General features: G+C 44.0%; 1 protein-coding gene across 1 annotated transcript in view; it reads right to left on the bottom strand.

Annotated features, from left to right (window-relative positions):
* Window positions 1-13,097, bottom strand: part of LOC119457857 (muscle-specific protein 300 kDa-like) — a 29,523-nt gene that overhangs the window by 7,606 nt on the left and 8,820 nt on the right. The window contains exons 7-17 of the mRNA XM_037719611.2: window positions 12,082-12,309; window positions 10,438-10,536; window positions 9,514-9,666; window positions 8,511-8,675; window positions 6,846-6,981; window positions 5,936-6,084; window positions 4,294-4,446; window positions 3,313-3,477; window positions 2,765-2,935; window positions 2,130-2,303; window positions 549-686 (exon numbers count right to left, since the gene is read on the bottom strand). Of these exons, the coding sequence (XP_037575539.2) occupies window positions 549-686; window positions 2,130-2,303; window positions 2,765-2,935; window positions 3,313-3,477; window positions 4,294-4,446; window positions 5,936-6,084; window positions 6,846-6,981; window positions 8,511-8,675; window positions 9,514-9,666; window positions 10,438-10,536; window positions 12,082-12,309 (1,731 nt within the window). The remainder of the gene's footprint in view (window positions 1-548; window positions 687-2,129; window positions 2,304-2,764; window positions 2,936-3,312; window positions 3,478-4,293; window positions 4,447-5,935; window positions 6,085-6,845; window positions 6,982-8,510; window positions 8,676-9,513; window positions 9,667-10,437; window positions 10,537-12,081; window positions 12,310-13,097) is intronic.

The following is a 13,097-nucleotide window of genomic DNA, read 5'->3' as shown; positions in this document are numbered from 1 at the left end:
AAATGAAGTTCACAGGAGTAAAAAGACTAATTACTAGGATTAAGATGTTACTTGATGCCATGCCAAACAACTATAGCCAAAGGCTTAAAGAAACAGAAACAGTATGCACAAGTACTCGTAGAAGGAATGACTACAAGCTGCTAATATTCACTCTATTTAACTGCCTCTGCCCTAGATCCTGGTCATCACCAGGTTAGCAGAATGGTAGAACGAAACAGTTGCTCTTCTGTTCCCCAAAAGGTTGCTGTTAGCTGTTCATCACTGAGTGACTACTACAGTAGCAAAGTTGCCATGTGAATTGCACAAACTGTATATGCAACAAGCATCTTTTTTTCTTTTCGAGAGGGAGGTGATGTTGCATTGGGAGATGATCATCTTCATCATCCCATTGTGATTGCACATGGCAGCTAGCACCACTTCGGTTTTCTGTCGTCTGCTGAAAATAAAACTTGCATCGTATTCATTACCATTAGCTATTAGCTAACAAGAGACAGATAGATGACATTCAAGCACACAGTGCTCGCAATGAAACACGACAGGTTGCCCACCTTGACAGAGCCGGCCAGGTTGTTGTATTTTCCCGAGATCTCAGGTTTGGGGGCTGCCGATGTCTGCTGCAGCTCCTGTGCCTTGATGGCAAGAGACTCAACCATGGGCTCGAATGACTCGACGTCCTTTACAAGGCTCTGAAAGGATAGAAACACATGGACAGGTGTGTGTAATTGGCAGTTACTGTATTTGCCCTGAATATAATGAGAGTTTTTTTCTTGAAATTTCCATCCTCAGAACATGCCTCGTGTTATAGTATTTCGGTTCTTGACAGGTATAATTGTAATATAGTTTTTCTTTTTCGGAAACACCAGAAGCGCCCCCCCCCCCCCCCCCCCCCCCCCCATTATATTTGTGGTCACATTACTTACGTGCAAATATGGTAATAATGAAATATATCAGCAAGTCAAGAATTCGTGGTGCTTATATATTAAAGGGACAAACTCGCTCTGAGGGGGCAAAGATTTTGACTGAGGCCTTGTAGAATAAACTTGGACGACTGCATTGCATGAGTTGTAAAACTTGGTAGATAACTTTTCAGGACATTTCTAATTTTGCCTAATTTTCATAAGAACACTGGGTCAGTCCTCATTTATTTTTTATAGATGGTATGATGGTACATATCAAGAAAGGTACAAGAGTCAAATATGACTGAGGCACATGATTGGGGTTCCTGCATCCCAACAATGTACAAAAGCATTATAAATGTAAAATGCTGTACGTTAAAAATGAGAAAATCTCAGACAGCTAGCCAAAATTAATATTTGCAAGTCAGAATATATGTATCAAATACATGCTTTACACAGTCGCTAGAATATAGCTTCATCTATTAAATGGGATAATTACCATTCGTATCGGGTCAGGTTGTGCCAAGTTATAATATTTCTTAATTTCCCATGATTTGAATAGAGTGCAGGAGATAAAGCTAATTTTGAAGCAATGAACATAGATAAAGCAACAGAGATGAAATGAAAGGCTAGACAGGGTGGTTAACTGCAGAGAATGTCTCTGCTTGACTACACTGTAATGTGGAAGCAAAAAGTGGTATAAAAGATGACGAGAAAAAAGAAGAGGAAAGGAAACAAGAAGGAACTAGGTTATCTGCAGTGGGTGCTCTTAAACTTAGTCTGTCAATGCACCATACAGTTACACACAGTGGCAGTGTCACACACAGTGACAGTGTCACACTATGCACAATGTCACATCCAGTCAGTCTGTTGCAAAATCTAGTCTCTCCTGCCTAAAGGGCAAATAAGGTTGCGATGTAGAGGTCCCTTAATATTGTTACAGAGGCACTTGTGCATGAATGCGTCAACAGTGCTGCAGTGCCCTACAACGCAAAGAAGACGTGGTTTCGGGGAACACTGCCAGAGCAGTTGTTTGGCCATTATCTTATAATAACCCTGCACATGTATTGTAGGTATACCCTTTTTTTTTCTATGTACATGTCATCCCTATCACAATATCAACCTGCCCCTTTAGGTACGGTAAAAGAAAAATTTGATGCATAGGTGTGGTTTTCACTGAGCAAATGTTAGAGAGAATGACAAGGAAATGGTAAGAATTCAAGTTGAGCTTACGTTGGCCCTCCTGAGCCTGGCCTTGCGTTGCGTGACCGACTCCTTGACGGAGGTACTCTGGCGTTTCTTCTTGACTTCCTCCAGCTGATTGTCATGGTCAGCGATCCACTGTAGGAGGCGCTGCTCCGAAGAACTGTAGTCGGTCCACTGAAGAAGAGCTGTCTCCAGAGATACCTGCCCAGAATGAGGGGTAAATCATAACACGAAGTGATTAAAGTTTGGAAAAGATTGTATCTACTTTAGCCTAAGCGCAACATTTATTTTTCTCCGTGCCCATGGTTACCAAAGTGGAGAAGGGCATTTAGAGTTGAAGCAAATTCCAAGTAGGAAATATGATTTTCTGGTAGGTGAAATCAAAAGAAACAATCCAAAGTGATTTTAAATGTAAGAAAAGGAAAAAGTAGGTTGGCTAGGTAAACTAACACTTGCTGCCACAACAATTATTTATAATCACTAAACCGTGCTGTCATCTGAGATGGCGCTTTTTCCACTGCTCAAGCAGCTGTTCCAGATGTCCAATAACAAACTACTTTACTGTTACGTCAAGCGTGTTCATTGCACCAACTACAGTCAAGTTTATTTCCCACCAACAGAAACAGGGGCTAGGAGAGAGGATGTTAAACTGCAGACTTTACCTTGGCATCGGAAAGCTTAAGCACGAGGCGGTCCCACTGCTTCTGGAGCTCCTGCATCTCCTGGTTGAGCGGGGCCTTGCCAGACGTGTGTGTGCCTCGCAGGGTCTTCTCGCCAGCCGTGAGGGCTGCATGCACCAGGGCATGGCCTTCGTCTTGTTTCCTCACCATACCCTGCGCGCAGGTAAAAATCAACCAAAATGAGGATTTGTTTGGAATGTCATAGGTACACCCCAAGAAAACACTGAATCACGCCTGCTAGGAGACCACTCTGGCCGTGGGGAAGGTGACTAATTGGTGGACATGGTGTTGAGTGAAGGATGAAAGTTCATGAAAGCGATCGTCTTACACGATGGATGGACGGAGGTAAGGACAGACATTTTTCCTCATTGGGTAGGCATAGGAATGCTTACGCATTTAAAAGTAGTGCCACCTCATTTCTTTTTTGTGTAGTTTACCCATTTTACCATCATCATGCTATGTTTTGCACCACATGCAAGACATGCAGCGCAAAAATGAAAAACGAAAGATAAAAATTATTGGCATCATACCTGCACTTTGGCAAGCTGGGCCTCCACATCGCTCTTGCCAGTGGTTGGGCCTGAACACTCGGCCAGAGAAGCGGCCATGCTGTCCATCCATTCGCGAGCAGCCACCAAAGCAGTGCGGTACTGCTCGTGCTGATTATAGACGTCGCGTGCCCTTCCAAGGAGATCCTGCAGAAGTGGCAAAGGCAATGCATGTCAAGTGCTGCAGGGAAGCCCTCCTCTGACCCTAGCAAAGCACGAACACAACCTGTAACTAGGCACTGCTTCAGATCACCAGCATTCTCAGCCTAAGCTTACTCGAGGCTGATGCCCTCATCACAAGTCACATTGCGGTACTTATTTAAGTCGACCTGCACTGAATTTCTTGAGTGCAATCAAAGCACAAAAGGCGGTTGGGCACAGAAAGGTCAAATTCACATGTGCTTGAAAAATTACTAGTAGCAGTGCTCAATCTACAATGAGTTAAATCTGCACTAATACACCAGTTCAAATCTCTATGCTAAAGCTAAATGTGCCCTTTAAGGCCAGATGCATGATAAAGCTAAGCTTAGATTATCATCACTTGTGAATAATTAAGACAAACTAAGGCGATAAACACGGAGTCACATTCATGCTACTACTACAGTTGAACCTCGATATGACAAAACGGATATAACAAAGTAAGTAAAAAAATAGTGTGTCGCTGCTGTTACAGTGTAATAGATATATGCTTGTAACGAATATAGGATATAACGAACCCATTTTTATGTAAGACGTGACTTCATTAAAACGAGGTTAGACTGCACTTACACTTGGCCCTTATACTAAAAAAACAGTACAAATAAAGATGAATCCCAATGCAAGTTACATTTTTTTTCTTCACCTCAGGTTCATAGTAGTCTCTGGGACTGTTACTTGACTGCTCGCCTGGAAAAGTGTGCAATGCCCTTCAAATGTTTCCACCAAGAAAACATGCAAGCAGCGCCGAGGCCAGCTTTCACTTACCTTGGCCAAGTTGAGAGTGACTTGGTATCGTGAGCTGACCAGCGTGAGCTGGTTGCGAATGTAGGTGTCCAAGTGTGATGTCAGCAGGCCTTGGGCAAGTAAGGTCACCCTGTCCAGGGTTTCGTGACCTTTCTCGAGCTCTTCCACAAGACCCTGCGCAACATGTCAGCCATAAGGAGGTCAGCTGACAGCCAGCACAGCTGGTAAGATGGACCCCACGTGCACATATCAATAAACACAAGTCTCGAGCTGGCAAATCATTGCAGCAGCAATCCACTGGTAGGTGGAATACATTTTATGAAAGAACAAAATTATCGCCTATCCGAGGGTAGCATGAAGCAAGAGTCAATAATCTAAGCCCAATCTACTTTCCTTTTCAATTCTTGAGATCTTATGATTCCTTTGATGTGGTAAACATCGCAGAAGTAAATGCACACTTGCCAAAGAAAACACAGAAACACAAAAATGGCACTTGACTTTGAACTCCTTGTTCTTTGTGCCAGAGTTCTCTTTTATGAAGTGAAATCTTGCACAGACTTCATTCTTTCTTCAACCCTCTTGCATAAGCACATAGTGTCAATACGAGGACACTGAAAAGCAACACCAAATTGTTTTACACTGGTATTCTTCCAAAATACTATATTCTTTTGTTTAATGAAAACAAGCTGATTATTACTGGAGAAAATGAAGGCCAGATTTTCCTTTCTCGAATTTTGACCCAGAACTTCAGTGCTGACGACGTTGCAGATTTGAAAGTACTTCCTCACCTAATTGGGCAGTGCTAGTGTAGGAGTTCTCAAAACTTCCTGGGTTGAGCTATTTCTTCCTCTAAAATGCAATGTAGCCCTTCTTTTATGAATGAACAATGAACAAGACCTCAGCAGACACTGTCAAAATCAACATTGTCCTGGTGAACTGGCACGAAAACATCAGGTGGCATCAACCAACTGGCTTTTGTTTCCTAATCTTTCCTGGCTTAACAAGCAGCCCCCCCCCTCCCCCTCAGGTTAAGAGTGACCACTTTGTTATTCCAGATGTGCACAGTGACCCCTGCTAACAAAGAAACCGTTTTATTCAGAATATCGCATTCTGCGAAGTTTATCATGGTCCCAACTATAGCGCATGTATTTTAGGCCGGAAAATGCAAAGTGGAAATGGCACCAGACTCCGCTTAGTATGATATACAAAATAGAGAAATTGATGGTGAACCACTCGGTGCCACATACACGATGACCTCCTTTGTGTTTATTCAAATGAACTTTCAGAGGCAAAGAGCGCTGCGAAGGTCACTCCGACGTGGCGGCTGTTCCTTAAGACTAACTGCATCACATGACAACTGACAGACGATGCAGCTGCTCATGGGCATCAGCAGCATTTGGACACTGCCGTGCTGCCACTGTCGATCGTGGCTTTGTTTCAATGGATGCAGTAAGAGCTTCAGCGCTGTTTGAGTGGATGTCCTACATTACTATGAGTCTTTTAGAGCATCTCCAAAACACCACTTATAAAGAAGTTCATCTCTTCTCCCGATGATTTCATTATAATGAGGGTTTATTGTAATTTACTAGCACAGCTTAACTTAATAGTACAGCTTAATTTAGTAGCACTTTACACTAGCAACACAAGAGAAAAAGACACGCACCTGCGCCGTTTCAAATGCCTTCTTCTTCTCTTCCAGCGTGGGCCACAGCAGTGTCCGCTGGTTCTTGATGTCATCTTCCATCAGCTGCAGCCACTCACTCATGTGCTCGTACTCTTCGCGGAACTCCCGCAGCTGAGAGCATGTGGTGCCTACAGGGCGAACAGAAGGCACGCAGCACAAATTTCAACACTCTAGTGTACTGTAAACCTCCATTTTCCGAAATAGCAGCGTCTGATGCATACCATTGCCACATGCTTTTCTTTTGGTTTGGAGAATCACTGCTATCAAGAGTTCTGCTGCCACGCAAATTGTGCTCCCAATAGCGCGCTACTTGTACATTTCAAGCATTGTAGTCTTACTGACTGGCCAGCTTTATGTGACTGTTGACTACATAGACTGGTGGTTGCAGCATGTTCTGAAATTTACGTGGCCACTGCGAATGCATTAGGGAGATGTAATTATGCTTCTATGGCAAAACAGTCAGATACGAGTGCCGCCATTGGATTCGATGAGAGCTAACTGCACTTGTTCTATTGCTGCCACCGTGTTGTATTTTGGTTTAGAGGGCACAAGTTCATCCCATGAACTGTTTACAGTTTAGTACTCATCTATGACTGCCCGCGCACTGTCACACCCATGTGACACTTTCATGAATAAATGAAGTGCAAACAAGTTAGCGCTAACTGAAATGCATTCTCTGATCGTCACTTCCCCGCTTCTTGTCAGAAAATGACAGCTCCACGTGAAACCTGCACCAAGCTGTTTATAAGCAGAAAAGAAAAATGCAAAGCCAGACATGCACAACCTAATGCAAATAAAGTATAATTGCTTATCTGTTTCTGAAGTGCTAAATGACCACTGTATTTTGGCCAACTATGCACTACTGCGAAAATCGGTGATGGCAACTTACCCAGCTTTTCCTTTGTAGTTGAAATCTCATCGAAAAGGACTTGTGAGATCGCCCTTAAGTGCAGAGACCTGATTGTCCAAAAGAGCGATGCCAGGCTCTGACGTAGAAGCCTTTGTCGTCTCGGCAGCAGCGACCACTGCGTCGAGCTTCAGGTTCCCTTCTGCACGCTTGGCCAGGAGGTCCTACAAAGACAAGTTAAAAGCGTAGTTTTTTTTTTTCTTCTTGTTCTAGTGAGAGAATTTACGCTAACAAAGCTATATAAGGTAAAGAAAAAGGATTGTATATAAAAAAGAAAACAGTATGTCGACTAAAATAAAAGCAATCAAGCAAAATTGAAAGAGAGTTGGCTTTATGATGCAAAGGGTGAGAGGTTGAACTGAAACAATGTTGTGCAAAGCCCCAATCCGATGTGAGAGTACACTCAAACATGACAGGCAACCATTATGAGAAAAGTGAATTCAGCAAGTTGGCTAGGATTCAGGTAACAAAATTCAGCACAGAAACAGATATACAGACGGCATAACCCAGCGTTTGGGCTGAATTCTTGTTCTCACATCTGGGTCGGTTTCCAATACAATGAGTGACTGTTCCCAAGATGAGCTATATGATGACTAAATCAATTACAACATCAGGAATTGAGAAAAGATTGCTATTTTAAAAGACCAGTGCTCTCCTACGAAAAGTCAAGGACGCACACAGATGAAGCGCGCAGATCTGCCGGCATAACAAAGCAATGAAAATAAAGAGATGCAGTCAGTGCTGAGAGCGTGAGCACAGCATGGCCAACGGAACGGTTTTGAACAACCGAATGAGCCAGATGTCTTTCCCCGATGCACTGTTTCCAGAAGTGAAAAAATAGTCTTGCTCCCTTACATAAGCTTACTTTATTCAGTTCAGTCGACTTCCGTTAATTCGACCGTGACGGAATTGGCGAAAATAATCTAATTATCCGACGGGTCGACAAGATTCAGAAAAAATGCCAAAACACATAGCTGATCCATTTGGCAGTATTCACTCTATAATACGCCCCTGAATCAATCGTGCGGCCACTTACTAACTGTCCAAAGTAGAAAAATGATGTAGGGATGACATCAAATCTTTTAGCAAGAAAAGTTGCGCAGAGCAGGCTGGTTTTCTAAAGTCAGCTTTGCCACAGTTTTTAAAACTCAGCTCCGCCGCAATACATTTGTGTTATGCAATAAAGCATGCGACCGCTGCGAAGGCAGTTTTGGTTTCGTGCCTGACTGGACCGAACAGCGAATTTTTTGCGCACTTTCCTTTTTTAAGAAAAAGAAAGGTGCACATTAGAATTCAGTAACTACCGCAATCAGACAATGTGAGTTACGGTTATTGCTTGAAAATATTCCTAGGGCGGGCCCTAAGCACCGCAGGCAGAGACACTACCACTAAAGGGGTCGCTATCGGGTTCACTATAGGGGTCAGACGCGGGCGTGCTGACACATAAATTTCAAGTTATCCGGCAGAGGCCAATTTTAGGATCAAAATAATGAACGTTTGAGCCCATAAAAATGCATGGCCATAGACCGGAACTTTCGGTAGGGATTGAATTTAACTGGAAAATCTCGTTAACCAGAGTTAAATAACGGCAAGTCTACTGTATAAAGTTTTTGTTTTTTACTTCAAACAGATTTCACGGCCACTTACCTCCAGAACCGAAATGCTCGACTCGAGGCTGAGCCTGTCACTCAGCGAACGGGTGAACGGTGGCACTTTTTCTCTCAGCTGACGCAACCAAGACACCAAGTCGTCGCAGGCGTTCTTGAAGTCAAGGTGACTCCTGTATGCCTTCTCTGTGGTCTCAACAAGTTTCTGCACAGAATGTAAGGATGATAACAAGCAATCTTGAGAGACACTTCAATGTGATTTGAATTCACATCAAAAACACTTATAGAAAAACGAAAATGCATGAAACAGAACAGAAGACAGTGTGACAAGCCATGGGAAGCAAAATGATAGGTGTGATATAAAGAGCCAGAATGATTACTTGGGAATGATAAAAGAATGATTCCTTGGGAGAAAAGGATGAGTTCTTTAAGGAAGAATGAAATTTCAAACAAATAAGCAGTGACCAACTACAGCAATGCAACTGATAAGAACGAGGTGCAAAAATTATGGAAGCTCACCCAAGGAAATCCTTAGGCGACATCCAGAACGGTATTAGTTGGCTCAAGACAACAACCACAGCAGGGGTTTCTCTGAATTTATGTGATGCCTTCCTTTCTGCAACCTTTTATATTCATTTTATTTGATAGCTGCCAAGAAAACCTGATAATAGTTTTATGGCTTAGCGTATTGATAGACACATTGAGAGATGAAAGAATCCACAACAGCTGCAGTAATTAAATATACTAGGTGACCACAGAAACTTCATCGAATTGATAAGGTAAAAGAAGATACCATATATAGTGAAGCTGCGGTCGGCACAGAGAGATGTAAAAAGGGTGGTGCGGAAAGAACAATTGAATAGCGTTGGTAAAAGCTTTTGCCTTGCAGTGTACTTGATCCGGCCAGTGATGGTTTCATCGGTGACAAAAAAGGCAAGATGGCAAGAAGCATGCATTTTACTTCCCGTTAATTGTTGTGCATGTCTTTAATGAAGCAAATGCAGAAGAAGCAAATGATTTCAAGCTTTCAAGAGAGTGCTTACCTCTGCACGCTTGCACGCATTCTTGAACCGCTCGACAGCTTCGAAGGCTGGTTCCGAATGCTCGTTGCCCGGGTGACTCTTGGCTAGCTCGGCAGCTCGCGATTTCAAGTTGTCAACCTGTGCTTGTTCTTGCAGAAGACGTTGCTCCAAGACCTGCATGTAGCCACGTATAAAAATGTCACTTGTTTTGTTTCATTTCAAGTTTTCTTCTGGCCTGAAAGTGTAGCAAAACAGTCCTGAGAATTTACGCAGCACATTGGGCACAGGAACATTAAAAAACAATCCCTGAAAAACAACCGTAAGAAGCCAACAGACAATGAAGTCAAAGAAAGCACAGAGGGAATTGACTTTATAAATTTTAATTAATTAAATAAGACTGTTAAAGAAGAGCAGAAGAGTGCAATTAGCTTCGTGTTCATAATAAAGGAAAAGGAAGACAAAATTAAGAGAAAAGACAACTTCACCGCTGTTGGCAGCCAAATTCATAACCTCCACATGCGGATGCTCTACCACTCAGCAGATGTGTTGTTGCCATGCTAAGTGGTAGAGCATCACACGCATCTTGCGAATGTTGTGGATTTGACTCCCACCAGCAGTGCAGTTGTCTTTTCTCCCACTTAAATTTGTTTTCTTTTATTAAGGAATACAAAGGTTTACGTTAATTTAACTCCAAATCTTTAACTAATTAAACAGTTAACTTCCCATATGCTTTCCTTGGATTCATTGTCTGTTGGCTTCTCATAGCTAAAAGTAAAACGAAAACCTCTCAGTTGCCCTTAATGTTCACTCTCAAAAAGACCCCAACCTTTAATGAAATGAACACCGAACAATGTTCACAAACCTTTGATCTCAGTTCCCCTTATTCTTCACTCCAAAGGAAACCACAAACTTCACCGAAACTAGAACTGAACAACATTCACAAACCTTGGATCGTTCAGCATGTGCCTTCTTTTCAGCCAGGGTCTCTTGCAGTTTGCCTGCATCTTCTAAGGAGGCTTCTATGCCCTCCACAGCAGACAGAACCTGCGAGAGAACAATGTGAGGCGTGTGTTTTAGCATGAAATCAAGTCAGAAAACATCTCATTTGTTTTACGTAGCCAGCATCACCTTTTCCTTTTGATTGATTCACTCATTCATAGAGTTTAACGTCCCAAAGCAATACTGGAGTTATGAGAGATGCCACAGCACAGCTGCTTTGCATTAATTTTGCCCACCTGGCGTTCTTTAACGCACTCCTAAATCTATAGTACACGCACATTCTTGCATTCTCCCCCCAACTGAAAGCAGCTGTTGCGGCTGGAAATTTTAACTTCAACATTATGCTCAGCAGCAGTACACTGTAGCCAGTGAGCTACAGAAGTGGGTGCTTTCTTTTTGTCAAATTGTATGGAGTGGGAAACACATCACTGCTAACGATCACTTCTACAGACTCAGCAAAAGTAAGTGGTTTTTTCTTTTTTTTTCTTTTCAGGTATCTGGAACTGTGCAAAATATTATCACTGTCTTTATTAGCCTTTTTTTTAGCTGCTCCTGTCCGGCCATAAGCTTTGAGAAGTTCAAGAGAGTCCCAGGGTTACATAGCAGGTGCAGGCAAATCTTCCTGTAGCGACATTCAGTGACACCTGTGTCAATTTAGTGTCAATCCTTGTCCTGCAATGCAATGAGGTTACTCGAGACATGGCCAGCTAGACTGCACTCTTCTTTTATGCAGGTGGTGGCTCAGACTAGTGAGTAGTTATTTCAAGTGACATCATGCCAATGGAAAACAGAGCAGTAAGTGAGCTGTGCCTGCTTTTATGCATGGGCAAGGAGGGTTCCCTGTAACACATCAGTCCCCATTTTTGATGAGGGCTGGACCTAAGCAAGTTGACAGTAGTGGTGCTGCCAGTAGACGTACTTACGGAGGGGGATGTGCAGCTGATGGGTTGTCAGAACAAGAGGCACAAGCCCCTAGCTTCTGCGCCCCTTGCCAGGGAGAGCTGAACCACTGCACCTTGTAATGAGCTTTGATTGATTAAACTAAAACTGATTTTTAAGAAATCGCACTCTGGGACAACTGAAAAAATTCGTGCTCTGGCCTCAACCAGCATACCCGTCCTCCATGTTCCGGGTGCCACCACCTGCCTTCTCCATCACAGTGATCTTTTTGATCACCGGCACCAGATGGAGATTATACAGGCAACTCTCAGATTTCATCAAAATTTTCTTCCCCCCCCCCAAGTCCGTGAGCAGCTGCCACATATGCGAGGACAAGGAAATGTGAAAACAGGCGGGACGTAGGAAAGGGCACAACGCGGCAGCAGCTTCTACTAAACACCACGTTAATGTCCCAGCAGCACTGCCAACAGCCGTGCTGCTGAAAAAGACGAGGACTGCCCTGCGAATGCCCATCATGTGTTGGACGTTTAATCATCACCTCACCTGACTGCAGTCGTTATTAATCTACCTTTCTCCACGTCAATGATTCTGCATAAATGCAGCCATGCTCGCCTCCTTGGGGAACATTTAAATTTGCAACCGATGGCAGTGCTGGCAGGTGTCTCCACCCCCTGTTGCAAAAGTGCTTACCTGCTTGGTGAGCGTGCTCAGGCCTCCCCAGAGCTGCCGGGCGTGGTCCAGGGTGGCCCTCAGAGCTGACAGTCGCTGCAGCAGGGCCAGCTTGGCCTCGGTGAGGCTCTGCAGTGTCCGGCTCAGGGGTCCGTGACCCACGGGGGCCGTCTCACCCAGCACCGTCTGGCACTGCTCGGTGGCGGATTGCACCAGCGACACCAGTGCATCCTTGTTGTGCGACACCTCCTGCAGGGAAGCAGAAGAAACTTTGCAGATCTAAGCAAATGTTAGCGACTTACATTAAATGTCCCAGCAGCAGCATTTGATGGTGTGCAATAAGGGTGCCCGGCAAATACATGAAGTGAGGAAAACCAAGCGTGCGCCAACAAAATGCACATGCTTAGAAACAGGCAAGAAGAGACTGTGCAAAATGATAAGACGTGGAGTAGTCTTTTCACGTGTCTCACACAGTGCGTGCACACGAATAACAGTTTCCCGTGATTCTGCTCAGCCACCAATGGTGGCGGGAACTTGGTGGTGGACATTTGCGAAAAAATGCACCATGGCACTTGCTTTGAGAATGGAGCGATCAGCCGAGTGTTACGAGCCTCAGCACGGTGTCCTGTGTATCTAAGCTTAGCATTTGACTTAGATCCACTAAGAGGGTTGCATTGTGACCAAACAAGGAGACAAAGACAATGCAATGCTCTGAACTCGCAGCTAAAGTTTTGGTGCTCTGTAATACATCTCCGTGTCAATGGTTATCCTATGTTTGTTGTTACGAATGTTTAACATTTGTGACGACAGCGCCATGCAGATTGTTTCGAGCGTGCGCTAGTGAAAAAGGAAACAGACAGTGCATGTGAAGCGGTGTGCCGCTTGGCTTCTGATGGCACCAGGGGCTTAGAGCCCCGTGCTCAGGGCACTCGCATCGATCGAGCATGACCAGGCCCGCCACGAAGAAGTCACGGTGTAGCACAGCATCCTCAAGCTCAAGCTTGTGACTCGATAAGACCTGTCCACCTCTTGAAAGT

Source organism: Dermacentor silvarum, chromosome 7 (genome assembly GCF_013339745.2).
Source record: "Dermacentor silvarum isolate Dsil-2018 chromosome 7, BIME_Dsil_1.4, whole genome shotgun sequence".
Taxonomy (NCBI): domain Eukaryota; kingdom Metazoa; phylum Arthropoda; class Arachnida; order Ixodida; family Ixodidae; genus Dermacentor; species Dermacentor silvarum.
Note: the sequence above shows the minus strand (reverse complement) of the source record. Positions and strands in the feature narration are given on the sequence as shown.